Source organism: Octopus bimaculoides, chromosome 14, assembly GCF_046866305.1.
Source record: "Octopus bimaculoides isolate indiv1 chromosome 14, ASM4686630v1, whole genome shotgun sequence".
Classification (NCBI taxonomy): domain Eukaryota; kingdom Metazoa; phylum Mollusca; class Cephalopoda; order Octopoda; family Octopodidae; genus Octopus; species Octopus bimaculoides.
This window is the reverse complement of record NC_142941.1, coordinates 28,374,602-28,391,634: the sequence shown is the minus strand read 5'-3', so window position 1 is coordinate 28,391,634 and position 17,033 is coordinate 28,374,602. Positions and strand designations below refer to the sequence as shown.

The window sequence follows — 17,033 nt, the reverse complement described above, 5'->3', positions numbered from 1 at the left end:
AATGGCCATTAAGGATATGAAGGCAAGGAAAGCCACTGGTCCAAAAGGAAGCAGATGAGATGCTAGAAATAGCTGCCAAAAGTAACAATACAAACAGAAATGCTTATACCAAAAATTTTTCAGAAAAATACTACTACTACTACTACTACTACTACTACTACTACTACTACTACTAATAATAATAATAATAATAATAATAATAATAATAATAATGATAATAATAATAATAATAATAAAAATACAGAACAAAAGGGGTCGGTGCTATTGGGGTTATTTGATGCTAGTAATCTAATCATTTGTAACATTAACTTCAAAGTGTGCCTAATAATTGTTGTGGCAGAGTGCCAGGAGATCAACATATTACCATGAAAGAAAGAGAAAAGATTGATAAATATGGAGACCTGAGAATCAAGATCACCAAGATGTGGCAGCTACAAGACTCAAGCATTAAGGTTGTCCCTGTTGTCATTGGAACATTGGGTTCAATACCACCCAACCTGAAGAAACATCTGGAAACTTTAGAAATACCCTACAATCTAGGTGTATTGCAAAAATCAGCATTACTTGGAGCTGCACACATAATCTTTTCTACTCTAGGCACAAGGCCTGAAATTTTGGGGGAGGGAGCCAGTCAATTAGATCAACCCCAGTACTTAATTTATCGACCCTGAATGGATGAAAGGCAAAGTTGGCCTTGATGGAATTTGAACTCAGAATGTAAAGACAGATGAAATACTGCTAAGCATTTCACCCGATGTGCTAATGTTTCTGTCAGCTCACCGCCATCTCATAAAGTACTGTCTGTTTGAGGTCCTTGTTGTGACTTGACAGACAGTACAAACCCCCAGTAGATATAATATCTTCAATCAACAACATAACGATATTAGATACTATGCGATGTCTTAAATGATAATAATTATCATTATTATCATTAACGGTGAGCTGGCAGAACTGTTAACATGCTAGGCAAAATGCTTAGCAGCCTTTTGTACATTTTTACATTCTGAGTTCAAATTCTGTCAAGGTCGACTCTGCCTTTCCTCCTTTTGGGGTCAATAAATTAAGTACCAGTTGAACACTGGGGTCAATGTAATCAACTAAGTCCCTTCTCCACAAATTCCAGGCACCTATAGTAGAAAGGATTATTATTATTTAAATCAGTGTTCCTTCTCCTAGACAGATTGCTGACCAAGGCTAATGAGTTCTGTCCCTGTTTTCGGATGGCCCAACTGGTCAGTGGCCAATGACTTCATCCTTGGGATGAAGGCAGAAGAACCATGAAATGGTTGGATGAAGATAAGGACCATCCCACGTCATTTGATTCCCAGTGGAAATCATGAACATCATATGAATGGTGTGGGGACTTCATCTGTTATCAAAGCCTGGGCACATTTCATCTTCAGCACTCCTAAGCCACCAGCCCTGTATCCAGACAGCCCTTTCTCCAAGTGGTACCAATATGCACCAGAGTTTAGGCTATCAGAATGAAAGAGTGTAATGGGTGATACAAGCCTATACCACTTAAAACAAATTCATTGTGGAGGTAGTTTGAAGGCAAGTTGAAAGTCCTATGGTGACAGGATATGGCAATGGGATCAAGCAAAAGGTGTTGCTGGAAGTTCCTAGGTAGAGTCCCACACATAGGTAGTACAGAAAGTGATGGCCATCTCTTTGTAGAGTGGAAGGGTGATAGCAGGAACCCTAAAAAAAGTGTTGCCTTCAATGAGCTTGGCATTAACTGCAGATGTCTAGTCATCTAGTTTATTGCAATCAAGATATAGATAAAAAGAATAAAAAGTATGCTAATCTTTGGTTGTTAGAATGTAAGAACTTTACAAGACAGCAAAGACAGCCTAGAATGGAAAACAGCACTAATTGCAAAAGTAATTAGCTCCTATAATATTGATATTGCTGATCTAAGTGAAACCAGGCTTGCAGACACTGGTGAATTAGAAGAAGTTGGAAGTGGTTATACTTTTTTTTGGAGTGGAACGGCAGCAGATGAACCAAGAATTCATGGTGCTGGCTTTGCTATTAAATGGACTCTATTTCACAAATTGCCATCCATCCCTCAAGCTATTGATGAGTGTCGCATGACATTCCATATTCCAATAGTTAAATCCTCATTTATGCATTTTATCAGTGCATATGCACCTACCTTATCAGCATGTGAACAAGAACACATCTATTTCAAATTGCTGACAGTTGTCAGTAAAATTTCATACCATGATAAAATCATATTGATGGGTGATTTTAATGCCAGAATAAGCAACAAACACACAGTATGGTCAGGAGTAATAGGAAAACACTGAGCAGGAAAGCTGAATGAAAGCAGTTTGTGACTACTGCCTTTCTATCAACAATTTGATCTAACAATCACAAACACAGTTTCAGCAGGCAGACAAAAACAAAAACATCTGGAAGCATCCCTGATGGTAACTGGCACATGCTTGGCTAAGTCATCACGAAAAGCAAAGATTGCAGTGATTTTAGATTAACCAGAACTCACAAAACTCCCAAGTGTTACTCAGACCACAGAATGGTTTGCAGTTAAACTATATGCAAAAAGGCCACTGAGATCCAGTATACATCCGAGAATAAAGGATCTTTCTGATTTGGCAGACACCACTTGTTTTCTAACGAAACACTTTCAAACTTGGGATACTGGTAGAATGTGTCATATAAAACACCTTTTTCTCTTAGCCTTGTTAAGAAAAGTTTGTATATTTGAAGTTATCGTATTTTTCGGTAATTTCAACCAATCACTGACGTCTATTGAGGTGTAAATTTCCAGTTTTGCACAGGAGATCTACTAAACCTAAAAGGGCAAAGTTTCAGATCAATGAAATAGACCAAGGAAGAGATTTTACATGACTTTCTATTTTCTGATGATTGAGTTTTGATATCTCATACATTGGAGGGAATTCAGAAAATGGGCAACAGGTTTGCTCTAGCAGCTCATACATTTGGACTGACTATGGGCATCAAGAAGGCTGAAATTTTATTCCAACCATAGCCTGTGGCAGAACATACTTAAGATTCAAATGTGATGATAGACAAAAAGTCACTCAAGTAGACCAAGTCATTTAAATATCTTGGAAATGCAGTAAACTTTATGCGTTCTCTTGATGTTAGAATACAATGTCTTGCAAAAGTCTACACCCACCTTGAAAACTGGATGTATTTTGTTTATTTTGATAGGAACAATTAATATTTTAAACTCTAATAATTTGTTTTAATAAGCAGATCTATCACACTTTTATTTAATACACAAAATACATTTGAAAAATATAAAACTGATTCTTAAACAAAGATGTCTTTTCAAAAGTCTACACCCCCTTTGGAATGTCTTCAGCTAATACTTTGTGGATGATCTTACTGCATCAATTACAGCCTGCAGATGCCTCGGGTAGCCTTGAACGAGCTTGCTGCAGTGGTCTGCTGACAGTTTTCACCATTCTTCATGGCAGAACTTCTCGAGCTGTGTCAGATTGGATGAGGAATGTTGGTGCACAGCCAGCTTTAACTCTCACCATAGATTTTCTATAGGATTGAGGTCTGGAGACTGGCTGGGTCACTCCAAAACTGTGATTTTCTTGCTAGCAAACCGATCTTTAGTGTTTTTTTATGCATGCTTGGGGTCGTTATCTTGTTGAAACTTGAAATTGCAACCCAAGTGCAGAGCTCTGACTTCAGCAGGTTTGCCTCCAGTATTTCTTGGTACTTGACACTGTCCATGATACCTTGGATGGTTACCAACTTTCCAAGCCCTGCAGCTGTAAAACAGCCCCAAAGCATGATTGAGCCACTGCCATGCTTTACAGTGGGGACAGTGTAATGAGGTTGGTGAGCAGTGCCTTTTTTCTGCCAAACGTAGCATTTCATATTTTTTCCAAATAACTCAACTTTGGTCTCATCTAACCACAAAATATTTTGCCACATGGTCATGGAATCATTAATGTGACTTTTGGCAAAGTTTAGCCTAGCTTGCTTGTGTATATAGACTTCAGAAGGGGCTTTTTCTAGCTACCCTCCCTTACAGGCCAGACCGGTGCAATACTCTGGAAATTGTAGATGCATGGACATCTGTCCCAGTACTGGAAACTGAAGCTTTCAAGTCTTCCAGTGTTGCACAAGGGTTGGAGGTTGCCTCCCGGACCGGTTTTGACTTTACTCTTCTGGTAAGTTTTCTCGGTCTCCCAGATCTTGGTAGGGTAGCAGTGGTTTTGTGCACTAACCACTTCTTAACTACAGTTTTAATCGTGCTTAGGGGCAATTCTAAAGTTTTTGCAATCTTTTTATAGCCATTATCTTCATTGTACTTTTGAATAATAAGGTTTTTAAGTTCCTGAGATAGAGGCTTGCCCATTTTCTTTCCTAAGTTGGACACCTTGTGTTTACAGTCAGAGTCCAAAGACCAACATACCAAAAAGCCATGTGGTGAATGATTTTGTAGGCAGTTAAATCACCTTATATAGCAAAATAATAGACTGACCAAGTTTGTTTGTTATGGTAGAATGCACGTGTCACTTTTGATTGTTTTGGATTGTATACATCAATGACAAACTACCTGATAATACAGTATAATATCTGCAGGATGTAGACTTTTGCAAAGACATTTTTCCAAGTTATATGATTTTAAGAAATCTTTAAAATGTAATTTTTATATCAAAGGAAAGTGTGATGGATCTGCTTATTATTTAACAATCATTGGAATTGAAAAAATGTGTTGTTCCCTGTTAATTATACAAAATATATAAATTTTCAAAGGGGGTGTAGACTTTTGCAAGGCACTGTATCTTAGGCTACAAGTGCTTTTGGAAAACTTTTCCATCATTTGTGGGATGAACACAGTGTCAGTCTGAAAACTAAAATAAATGTATACAAATCTTGTATTTTGAGCACACTTTTGTATGGGGCAGAAACATGAACTCCCTACTACAGACATATAAAGAAACTTGAAACCTTTCACATGTGCTGTCTGCACAATATCTGCAACATAAAATGGTAGGATAAGATATCAAATGTCAAAATCTTACAAAAATGTGATATTTCCAGTATCCAAATCATGCTGCTGAGAATTCAGTGCAGATGAGTAAGATATTGTTCAAGTGAAAAATGACAGCATTCCAAAAATTCTTTTGTATGGCCAACAAGTGGCGGGATATCATAATAAAAGAAAACCTGTCCTTAGGTAAGGATAAGCTGAAGCAATGACTAAAATCTCTAGAGCTTAACTTGACATCTTGGGAAAGTCATTGCCTTGATCGATCTGCATGGCATGTGTCATGATACATCAAAACAATTTGAATTGAAGAAAAAGAACAATAAAAATAATTATATCCTGCAATCAACAGACATATTTGCCCAATCTCAGTCAAATTCGAAATCATCAGTGTCCCCCATTGTAACATCATAGCAAAATCCATATCTGGAGTCAAATTACATTCATGCATCCATCATGAATAAATGCAGCCTCTTTTTTTCTTTTCTTTTTAAAAGCTGTTTTCTCTTTACTCCACTTTTTTTTAAAACCCTCTCCTCCAGACAGTCATACACCAAAACTAACAAACTGACAGGAGCAACTATCATCATCATCAATAATATTATTACACTAACTTTTTGTATGTACTTGTTGTGTGCGTTACACTTCAAAGAAGTGGCAAAGTGAGAGAGAGGAGGACAGAGAGGAAGTAAGAGAGAGAGAGAGAGAGTGAGAGAGAAAGGGAGAGTGAGAGAGAAAGGGAGAGTGAGAGAGAAAGGGAGAGTGAGAGAGAAAGAGAGAGAGGGAAAGAGACAGTGAGTGATTATGGCATTTGTTTTGTGTTTTTAAATGTTTATCACATCACAAGAGAAGTAGATACATAGATAAGTATACACATTGTTAAATCAAAAGCAAGAGAGAAAATGGACACAAAGGAAGTGAAAGAGAAAGAGAGAAACTGAGAGAGACAGTAGATACATAAATCCAAAGAAAAGTTCATACATAGATATATACACACAGCAAATATTGGATGTCAATTTCACTTTTCATTACCACACGAAGATAAAATTAACTCATAAATGGCTGAGTACTCCACAGACATGCATAACATTAATGTAGTTCTCAGAGAGATTCAGCTTCACACAGAATATGGCAAGGCTGGCCCCTTTGAATTACAGCTACAACTCAAGACATATATATATGAATGTATTTGTGTGTGTGTATAGTTTAGGTTAATTAAAACATGTTGCAATAATAAATGTCGCGTGGTGAAAATAAACACAATTACCAAACTTTCATTCATAAATCCATTTATTATTTCGTTCTTTTGTGTTTAAATTTGTATATGAAGGCTCTTTAAATATGTACAATGTATTTTAAAGTTAAATAGTAATTCCGCTTACATTTGTGTAACTGAGATATTTTGGTTCAGCTAGTTATTATTATTAGGGTAGTGACACGACTGTCAAGTAATATCTGTCTGCTCTCGACCATAAAAGAAGACAACTGCTTAAGATGAAATGAAATGGGACTGAACAAGAAACAATATGGCTAGGAAGAAAATTTCTCAACTGCACATTATAATTCAAGAGAACTGAAAATGTTCTTTTTCAACTACTACTACTACTACTACTACTACTACTACTACTACTACTACTACTACTGCTACTGCTGCTGCTGCTAATAACTGTGAGCAGCTGATACTTATCATCATACCCAGTAAAATAAGCTGAGAGTTTTCATGAAATAATAATAATAATAATAATAATAATAATAATAATAATAATAATAATACGTTTATATATTCATTTTGCAAGATTCTTGATGTGAAATCGTGTGTTTAAACAGATATTTTTGTATTTGGGGATGGTCATGTTGCCAGTTTAGCCAATAAAAATACGTGTACTATATATTTGGTGTTAATTTGCTTCAGCTTTATTTTAGTTTTTACATTAATCGTATTTCGGCCAGAGTTCTTTCATCACACTTCTGTGACCTCATCAGTGATCTTTTGCTTTCTTCTTTCTTATTTGTGTGTCTTTCCTTACTAATGATCAGCCATCTTCTATTTTGTATTCCTATTGTGTGTGTCTTTATTTGCGCATGCGTATACCCCTATGTGTGCCTATGTTTAGTAAGTGTGTGTGTGTGTGTGTGTGTGTGGAGGGGAAGTGCCTGTATTATCTGTATCTCCTGTATATACATGTTCGTTTAATTTGTTTTTAATTATTTTGTTCATGTGTTTATACCTACTTATTATTTTTCTATTCTTTCTTTTTTTGTATTTAATTTAATTTTTTGTATCTATGTATGTAGATTGAGCCCACAAACAAACTGTAAAACCAGAAATGTAGTTTATAGTATAAGATGTACAGAGGGACGATGCAGTAACATGACAACGATGTACGTAGGGGAAATGGCATGGAGCATAGGGGAGCAGGTAAATGAACATTGGAGGGAATTTAAAGAAGAGAAGAGCTCATCGATTCTGTACCAGCATGCTGAGCAAGAACACGGGGGCTCACTCAACAACATAGAAGTTAAAAACTTGTCCACACATAGAATAGATTCAACGCTTAGACAAATTACAAAAGCTACACACATTAATAGAAGATAAACCTAGCCTGAATAGGAAACTGGAATGGAACACTAGCACCCCCCCACCCCAAACACACCACAACATATGACAGAACAAGATCCTCATAAACTGATAACAATATGAACAAAATATAATTCAATACACAGATAAACAAATGGAATTAAATAACTATATACATTAACAAAATTTTAAAAATTAAATGAAATTAAATACAAAAAAAGAATGAATAGAAAAATAATAAGTAGGTATAAACACATGAAAAAAATAAATAAAAACAAATTAAACGAACATGTATATACAGGAGATACAGATAATACAGGCACTTCCCCCCACACACACACGCACTTACTAAACATAGGCACACATAGGGGTATACGCATGCGCAAATAAAGACACACACAATAGGAATACAAAATAGAAGATGGCTGATCGTTAGTAAGGAAAGACACACAAATTAGAAAGAAGAAAGCAAAGAACCACTGATGAGGTCACAGAAGTGTGACAAAAGAATCTGGCCGAAATACGATTAATGTAAAAAACTAAAATAAAGCTGAAGCAAATTAACACCAAATATATAGTTTGTGTGTTTTTATTGGCTAAACTGGCAACATGACCATCCCCAAATACAACAACAACAACAACAATAATAATAATAATGAGACGCCATGACAATATAGCAAGGCTTGTCCATTGTACACTTTGCAACAAGTATGGACTTGACAGAGAAATATTTGGTATGACCACAAACCCGAAGGCATCATCGAAAATGATAATGCAAAGATCTTGTGAGATTTTATGATTCAGTGCAACCATGAGATAGAGAATAGGAAGCCAGACATAGTCTTAATTGAGAAAGAAACCAAACTATGCTGAATCATAGATATAGCATGCCCAGCTGACAACAAGGTATGCAATAAGGAAGAAAGAAAAGTCGATAGGTATGACAGGTTAGCTTGGGAGGTAAAGCAATTGTGGTTGATGAAAAAGGTGATGGTGGTACCAATAACTGTTGGAGCCCTGGGAACAGTGAGTAAAAATCTCGAGAAGTACGTGGAACAAATAGGGGCTGCAATAAATGTGGAGCACTTGCAGAAAACAGCACTGCTTGGAACCGCTTGAATACTCCCGAAGGTGCTCGAAAAGTAAGAGGTGTTACCTTAGTTCACTGGTAGGGAACAGCTGAGACTGTAGTACATCTCAAGCATTAGAAGCTGTGCAAAGGCAATAATAATAAGTATTATTATTACCATTATTATAACATTTTCCATTCTCTTTAGATATTAATCATTTGTGAATTTTTTTCATTATAGTTGTTAATCTGTTAGCTAACCAAGTTTTCAGTTTATGAGATTTAGTAGTAAATTTGGTTTAAGTAATACACATCTAAGAGAAAGAAATGAAATATTTACTTACCATTCTGTATAGAGGCCCCTGTCACTTTGATAATACTGTCCAACCATTTAATATCTATGTCTCTTTCTTTCACCAGTGATAACAGGTTTTCCACCAACTGGAGTGGGTTAAATCATGAAATGGAATAAAATTTAGACAATTGAGTGACACTGGGGATTAATTTCACCACAACAACAACAACACTGCCACCACCACCACCACCACCATTACTACTTCATCACCAGTCACAATGGAGGAGGAAGTGATGATAAACTGACAGTGATGGTTATATTGTCTTTTTTATTACTGTATTCTAGAAAACTGAAGAAAATAGGTATTGATGTTGTGTAAGTGGATATGAGATGTTTTGGCACAGCCGTTTAGGTGCCACTTATTTAGTGTCATTAATTTGATGGTGACTTATTTAACATCAGACATTTTAATATTCCTCTTGTTCTCTCTTTCATTTTCTCTCTCTCTTTCTCACGCTGTTTATGTATGTTAGTGTATTTCCCTATGTGTATGAGGAGAAGAAAAATGTTTTTGTCATTTGTGTTCAATTAATAAATTGCAATGCTTCTCTCTGTCCCTCTCTTTGTCTGTACATGAATAGTTCTGTGAGCACATGCTCAGCTGTGCCAAATCACCTTATTTCAAGTGTTGGTAATGCATTTTGTGAGATAAAGAACACAACAATAACAACAATAATAAACAACTACCTAGAGTTTACTATATTTGTTGTAGATCCTACCACATTTTATTGTAAAAAATCAGAAAAAATATTTGACTCAATTTTCAAAATGTCTAAGGATGGAACAAGATGGAATTGTTCCCTGTATATAATTTGATCACTATTTGCATTACTATTATACCTATATCCATCTGGGTGATTATGACAAAAGTGTTGCACAGATTAACACCACCACACTACCTGCTCCTTGGCTACCTTTTAGCAGAGTTTACCATGTTATAAATATTCCCTCTGTATCAACGTTTTTCCTGCAAACCTTGACATTCAGATGATTAGACATTATCCACACAAATTACTTCAGTTTAAGATGTTATCCCAAAATGCTGAATCTTACGAAGGAGATGGCAGAGGAATGAAATTAAGACCCCACAACAAAATTAAGACTCTGAAACCAAGGTGTGACATAAAAAGCATTGGTGTGGGTGCTAGTACCACATTAAAAAGCACTGGTGATGGTGTCACATAAAAAGCACCTAGTACACTCTGTAGAGTGACTGGCATTAGGAAAGGCATCTAGCTGTAAAAACCAAGACAAAAGAGACTATGGGACCTGGTGCAACCCCCTGGCCTTGCTAACTCTCATCAAGCCATCCAACCTATGCCAGCATGGGAAATGGACATTCAATGTTGATGATGATGATAATCCCAACTTCCAGAATTAGCTTATAAAAATAAAATCTTTATTGAATAGAAGTAGGTAATATTATCCTAGATAGATTGATAAAGTAGCAAAATTTCAAAATGTTAAAGCAAAAACTCTTATTATTTGGCCTAGTAATCATTGAACTTTTTGTCAACAGTATCTGGGATATCACTATCAATACAATGTCCATAGCTACAGCAGTATTTGAGATATCACAGAGGATACTCAAACAATCTGCTGCTCCTGTGATATTGGAGATATTGCAGGGGGCACTTGGGCATGCTATAATACTAGTATTGACAAAAGTACTTCAGTGGAGATTCAGTCTATAATTCCAGTAATATCTGAAGTACCACAGTAGGCATTTACTCTATAGCTCTAGTTATGTCTGTGGTACCACAGTAGACAAGCTGGGTAAAAACATAGCCATCAAACTTTTTGGTGATGCGATATGATGGATAGGTAGATAGATGGGTATTGGTAGGAATATGGCTCTGGTGCTCAATATTGATAATGATGGTGCATAATAACCACCAATACAGGAGTATAGCTGGTTGATGCTATAGTTTAATGTTCTGATAAAGTGATTAAACCACAAAGTGTGTTATCATAACAGGCAACGGATATAATCATTATACAAAACATATTCACATTATATAATTTTTCTATTTATTGGTTTGGTTTCTTTTTTTTTTATTTTACTTTCTTTGATTCAATTTTGTTTATAATCACTTTTACACCCAGCAAAAAGAAGATATATTTATGCCAATGATAAAGAGATAATCTTATTTCTAACAGACAGAAAATTTTTGAAATCTTTGTTAATGCTTCCTTTTTTTCATTTTTGATTCTATTTAGTAATATTTAATATTCATTGGATTCTCATCATTATCCTGAAATGTAAATAATAATAATGATGATGATGATGACAACGACAATGATGATAATAATAATGATGATGATGATAACCAAAATGATGATGATTATGATGAGGATAATAATAATAATAATGTTGTTGATGATGATGATGATATTGATAATTATTGGTGATAATGGCAGTAATGATGGCAGAAAAAAATCCTTTCAATAGGCTTCAGTCTCTCTTAAAAAGAAACTAATTTGAATGAAATCAATATTGCAGTATGGGTTTGATAGTAATGTAAATTCAAAGAGTTAGTATTAATAATAATTCAATTATTGTTGTAAAGTAGGGTAGTTCCTTTTCATCCTGATGACACACATATTCTATCAGGGACATAATCTTGCAGAGCATTAACAACACATCTAACTTGCAAACTGCTACATGATGGCTTGATTTGCTAGTAGCAGTAGCTAAATCTCTAACATATCACACCCTTAAGAAAATGGAAAGATACTTTGGATGGATAATGTAGCATTAGATGGATTGCCTGAATGATAATCATGGAATGTTTTTAATTATTGACAATTTCGGGTAACATAATCTAAATACTACATCAGTGATGTTTACTCATACAGTGATCTCCATATCTTGCATACACACTCAAACACACACATATTTATACATACATATGTATGTATGTATGTATGGATGTATGTATGGATGGATGGATGGATGGGTGGGTAGATGGATGTTTCCTGCTTTTAATTATTTAAATTCTTCCTCTGAGGAAGGAGCTGGTTTCTAACAAAGATACAAACTTCCATTGCTGGAATGTAGACAACAAAAACAGTGTCAACATTTTAAACATGAGAAAAGTCTTGCATATTTTTACTGTTTTGATTTCTATTTTTGAAAAACTTTAGTTTATCCAGATTGTCACTTAAACATTTACTTACAGAACCAAGTGCACCAATTATTATTAGGATAAATGTGAATTTATACTATGGATATAGAAGTTGAAGGTTTCAAAGCAGTTGTCCATAGTTGCCCTCTTTCTCTTTGATTTTCAAAGAAATTTTCACATCAGCAGGACAGCTGACCTCTATGATGGTACATATTTTTTCTTGCCTGTCCCAGACGACAATATCCGGCTTGTTATGTTTACACTTGACAGAAGTTTTGATGGGAACGTTCCACCAGTATTCCTTGTGTTGATGTTGTGTACATGTTCAATAATAAGGGGTTCTCTATATTTATTCCAGGACAGTTTTTCTGACAGATATTGTATATTGTTTTTGCATCAATGTTGTGTTGTATAGGGAGGTAGCATGAGTGTGTATGTGTGTGTATTGCTAAGAGAGTTTACACTGATGCCTGTAATCTCTTTCCTCACATTCAAACAGACATGTAGCATATGGACTCCTTCTCCAATAATTGTTTTCTGCGAGGCCTGGTGATGAGTCTTAAAATGTTGTCTTATATCAGCCTGCATCAAGAGGGCCCTACTTGAACCAGATATCTGAGTGTACAGTCAGAAGTTCCACCTTGTAGACAGTTTTATGTATCATAGCATTGAAATCTCATTATGAATCCTCCACCCCAACGATGCTTTCAGAAAGTTGGAAAAGCATCTGTCGTCTCAATATGGTATCACTACTGATACTAAAGTGAAAATTTATATACGTGTGTTGTCCGCCCTGTGGTACGTTTGAAGATGTGGGTAACTTACTGAAAGCATTTGAAATAGCTAGAGTACTTCCACCGCCAGTGTCTACGTTATATCTTGGACCTGCAATAGGAAATGTATGCAATTATTGTTGAGGTCCTTCAAAGAAGTTACTGTTGAAATATTGGGTCAATTATTTTGCTGCACTGACTCTGATGGGTGGGTCCTTTGTGAGAATGGCAAACTGTGGAACTCTGAAGTGACTCCTGTAGGGTGCGTTGAGGACTGGAACGTACCTATGTCACAAACCTAAGCTGAGGTCCAAAGATTGCATAAAAAATCCTTGATGAAAGCTAAAATCTTGGATAAAGATTGGTATAAAACTGAAACTGATCAGGTAAGGTGAAAGAAAGCAAAAATGATAGAAGTGAAAGCTTTGAAATTGCTTGAAGAAATCATAAAATGTTGAAGAGGAGGGATGCTAGAAAGGGTGTGGATATATCAGGAAATGTGGATGACACTGGCATGTGATGAATGTGAGACTGCTTCAGCTGAGTGGGACTGAAAAGTCACAGAAGAAGCCACATATACAGAATTGACTTGGAGAGCACCATACACAGTATAACAGTATAAATGTGGCATGGTTTGCCTATTACCAGAGGGCTTAAAACATCACATGAAAGTGCATGATGTCCAACAGGGGCAATCATGTATGAAAGATCTGTGCCAAAGAGTATACATCACTTGTTGTCCTGAAAAGTCATACATGTACTGCTCACATATGAGACCCATTCTGAAATGCAAACAAGGAAGCAACTATCATGTGTGTTGGGATGTGTGAGTATAGATTGTTGAGATGCTTGAACGGCGACGCGTAGATCTGTGCTGCATCCAAGAAGTAAGATGGAGAGGAGGTTCTGCGAGGTTCCTCACAGGCAAAGAACACAGGTACAAGTTTTTCTGGGCAGGGAACACTGACGGAGTCAGGGGCATAGGAATACTTCTAGCAGAGAAATGGGTTGATAAGGTAATCGAGGTCGTTAGAGTATGTGACAGAGTACTTAAGATTAGGCTAGTGCTTTATCATAGGCTAGCTACTGTCATCTCAGCCTATGCCCCTCAACCGGGGCTCCTGGATGGGCTGAAAGACCAATTCTATGACACCCTCTTGCAAACTACCTCGTCGACAAGAGACAGAGACCTTCTCTTTGTGGCTGGTGACTTCAATGGTCATGTCGGACGTCGTGCTGGAGGCTTCCATGGCATACATGGAGGCTATGGCTTCGGTTCCCACAACGAGGAGGGAACCAGACTGCTGGAGTTCTGTGATGCAACCGATCTTATGGTTTGCAATACCAACTTCAGGAAACCTGCCTGTCACCTAGTCACCTACCAATCCGGCAGACACTCTAGCCAAATCGACTACATCCTTGCCAGAACTAGAGAAAGAGGGAGGCTTATAAATGCCAAAACCCTCCCTGGCAAAGAATGTACACCCCAACACAGATTAGTAGTTAGCGACTTCGAGATCAAGGCAATATGGGTGCCCATAAGTAGACCGGCCTGGGGGAGAAGGGTATGGAAACTTAAAGACCCTGCAAATGGACAGAGATTTAGAGACAAGTTACTTGAAGCATTTGACGAGGGCTGCTGAAAAGTTCCCGCTTTGGATAAAAGAAAATACAGGAGGATCAGTTAAATGAATAAAATTATTTTATTTAACTCATTCCCCTCTCAGATTCACACACTTATTGAAGTGATCCTTCAATTTTTGTAAGCCCTGTAAATGAATTTGGAAGGTTAGGTCTCCAACCAGGCCTTTCATGATACCCTTAAAGCCAGGAACTTTTCAGAACCCTTCATACACATGCACACACACACACACACACACACAGACATATTGGCTTGTACCGTGATGATGGTTTGGAAATTTGACTGTGATGAACATACACTAGATAAATTTAGGAAAAACCCATATATAATTTTAGTCAGTTAGGCCCCAAAATTACTGTATCTACTAATTTATCCAATGTTGATTTCTTAGATGTTTCCCAAGACTTAAACTAATGTTCTTATAAACCTTTTCATAAACTGAATGAGAAGTACTCCTATACACATAAACAGTTCTGTCACAGTGTTTAAAAACCTAATAGCCAACATCAGTAGTAGGATATCTAATCTATCCCCCTCAAAGGAAATTTCTGATAAGCAGCTCCCTACTATTACAATTCCCTAGCTAACAGTGGCTTTAAAGATAAGATATCATATAACCCTTCAGTTAAAAATATAAAGCCTAAAAATAGACCTCGAAAAATAATAGAGTTAACCCTGTTTCTCCTTAAATATCAAAACTGACATTGGAAAGAAATGCCTGACATTATTAAATAAACATTTTCCAGTAAACTACAGGAAGATTTTTAGTAGATTCTCAATAAAAATTTTGTAAAGCTGCTGCTCCAGTATGAGGGAACTTATCACATGTAAGTCACACCAAGAGCCCACTCCCAGTTGTAACTGCTGAGATCCTGAAGCTTGCCTGCTTGATCAAGCATGTTTGATAAACAGAGTTGTTTATGAAGCTGAAGTTAAAGCAGTGCTCCAAAACATAACTGAGAAGAAAAACGACAGTGGTTTATGTGAAGGCAAATTTAAATGCTGTTATGCAGACCATCAGTCTTCTTTCCAACACAATGACAAAAATAGGACCATCAAGTCTCTGTATGAGATCTGAAGACCAAATGCACACCAAATACAATCAAGTGGAGAATTGTGAAGAAATCTATGCCATGCATAAATGGGTTATAAAGGTGAAAGTTATGCGTAAGCTGAAAGATCACAGATTCTTTTTTGGTTCAAGAATTCCATGAAACTATTTATTTCCACATCTGAATTTTTTAGCAAATGCAAGCACATGCACAGGTTTCTTTTGTTGAAATAGAGGACATCACCCACTCTATCTCACAGACTTTGGCCTCCTTTTTGTTATATTGTTCTGCGCCAGCTACAGTAATTATGGTTTCTACAATCAAAGAGGACAGAGATCTTGGTTTCCCTGTTTTCCTTTTCTTTCTTCTCTTTCAACTTCTCACATTAGTCTTTTTTTCATTTTTTTTTCATAGACCAACATCCTGGTTTTTAGATATATCTAATGTTATGAACTGAATTTGAAAGATTGCTTGGAGATACATGGCATGCTATATAAATCTGCCAATTTAATGTATCTTAAAGCTTGAAACTACTAATAGCTCTTTTTTAATTGTGTGTGTGTGTATGCATAATACATGTGTTTTATATACGTATAATGTTATCAGTATTATTGATATTATACATATTGTGCAATGTGTGGGCCTGAGGGCCTTCTTATCTTGCCTCCAACCTATCATACTCCTCTCTCAAGCTCTCTTACCGTACCATCTCCTTCTTCTATTCTTCTATGATAACCTAACTGTTCTTATTTGCATACTGGTGTATATAAAGGCTTCCATCTTTCTTTGCATTGTATTTTTGTTGAGTAACGCCAATGAATGGGGCCAGTGGCATTTGTTTATGTAACTGATGCTTTGCTGACCTTATGAGACACTTATACATTATATAGAACATTAATACTGATTACATTATCTGTGTACTGTTTACACACACACACACACACACACACACACACACACACACACACACAGAGTGTCTATGTATTTGTTTTGCAAGATTCTTGATGTGAAGTTGGTTGTGTATTGAAACAGATATTATTATACTTGGGGATGGCCATTTTTTGCCGGTTAAACACACATTACCAGCAAAAGATGACCATTTCCAAGTATAACATTTTCTATGCATATATATATATATATATATATATATATATATATATATATATATATACAAACACACATCATTATTAACATTACAATTTTAACATCTGTTTTCCACACTTGCATAGATCAGACGAGAGAATATTGGAGTAGAATTTTCTACAACTGATCAGCCTTTCTCTCACCAACCTAGATTTTTTCCAAGCTGGGTTGTAATCTCCAAGTCTATCAAAATACAAACAACCTTGACCTGTTTTTATACAGAGAACTAGAAATAACACCCACACAAAGTTATTGTTTACAAACCAATGAACACAAGGGAAATACAAG

The 17,033-nt window shown here is 36.2% G+C and overlaps 1 protein-coding gene across 4 annotated transcripts in view; it reads right to left on the bottom strand.

Annotated features, from left to right (window-relative positions):
• Positions 1–17,033, bottom strand: part of LOC106878084 (VPS10 domain-containing receptor SorCS3) — a 1,080,069-nt gene that overhangs the window by 60,172 nt on the left and 1,002,864 nt on the right. For all 4 annotated transcript variants that reach the window (XM_089362577.1, XM_052972785.2, XM_089362576.1 and 1 more), the window contains one exon: positions 8,997–9,093. In XM_089362577.1, the coding sequence (XP_089218703.1) occupies positions 8,997–9,093 (97 nt within the window). The remainder of the gene's footprint in view (positions 1–8,996; positions 9,094–17,033) is intronic.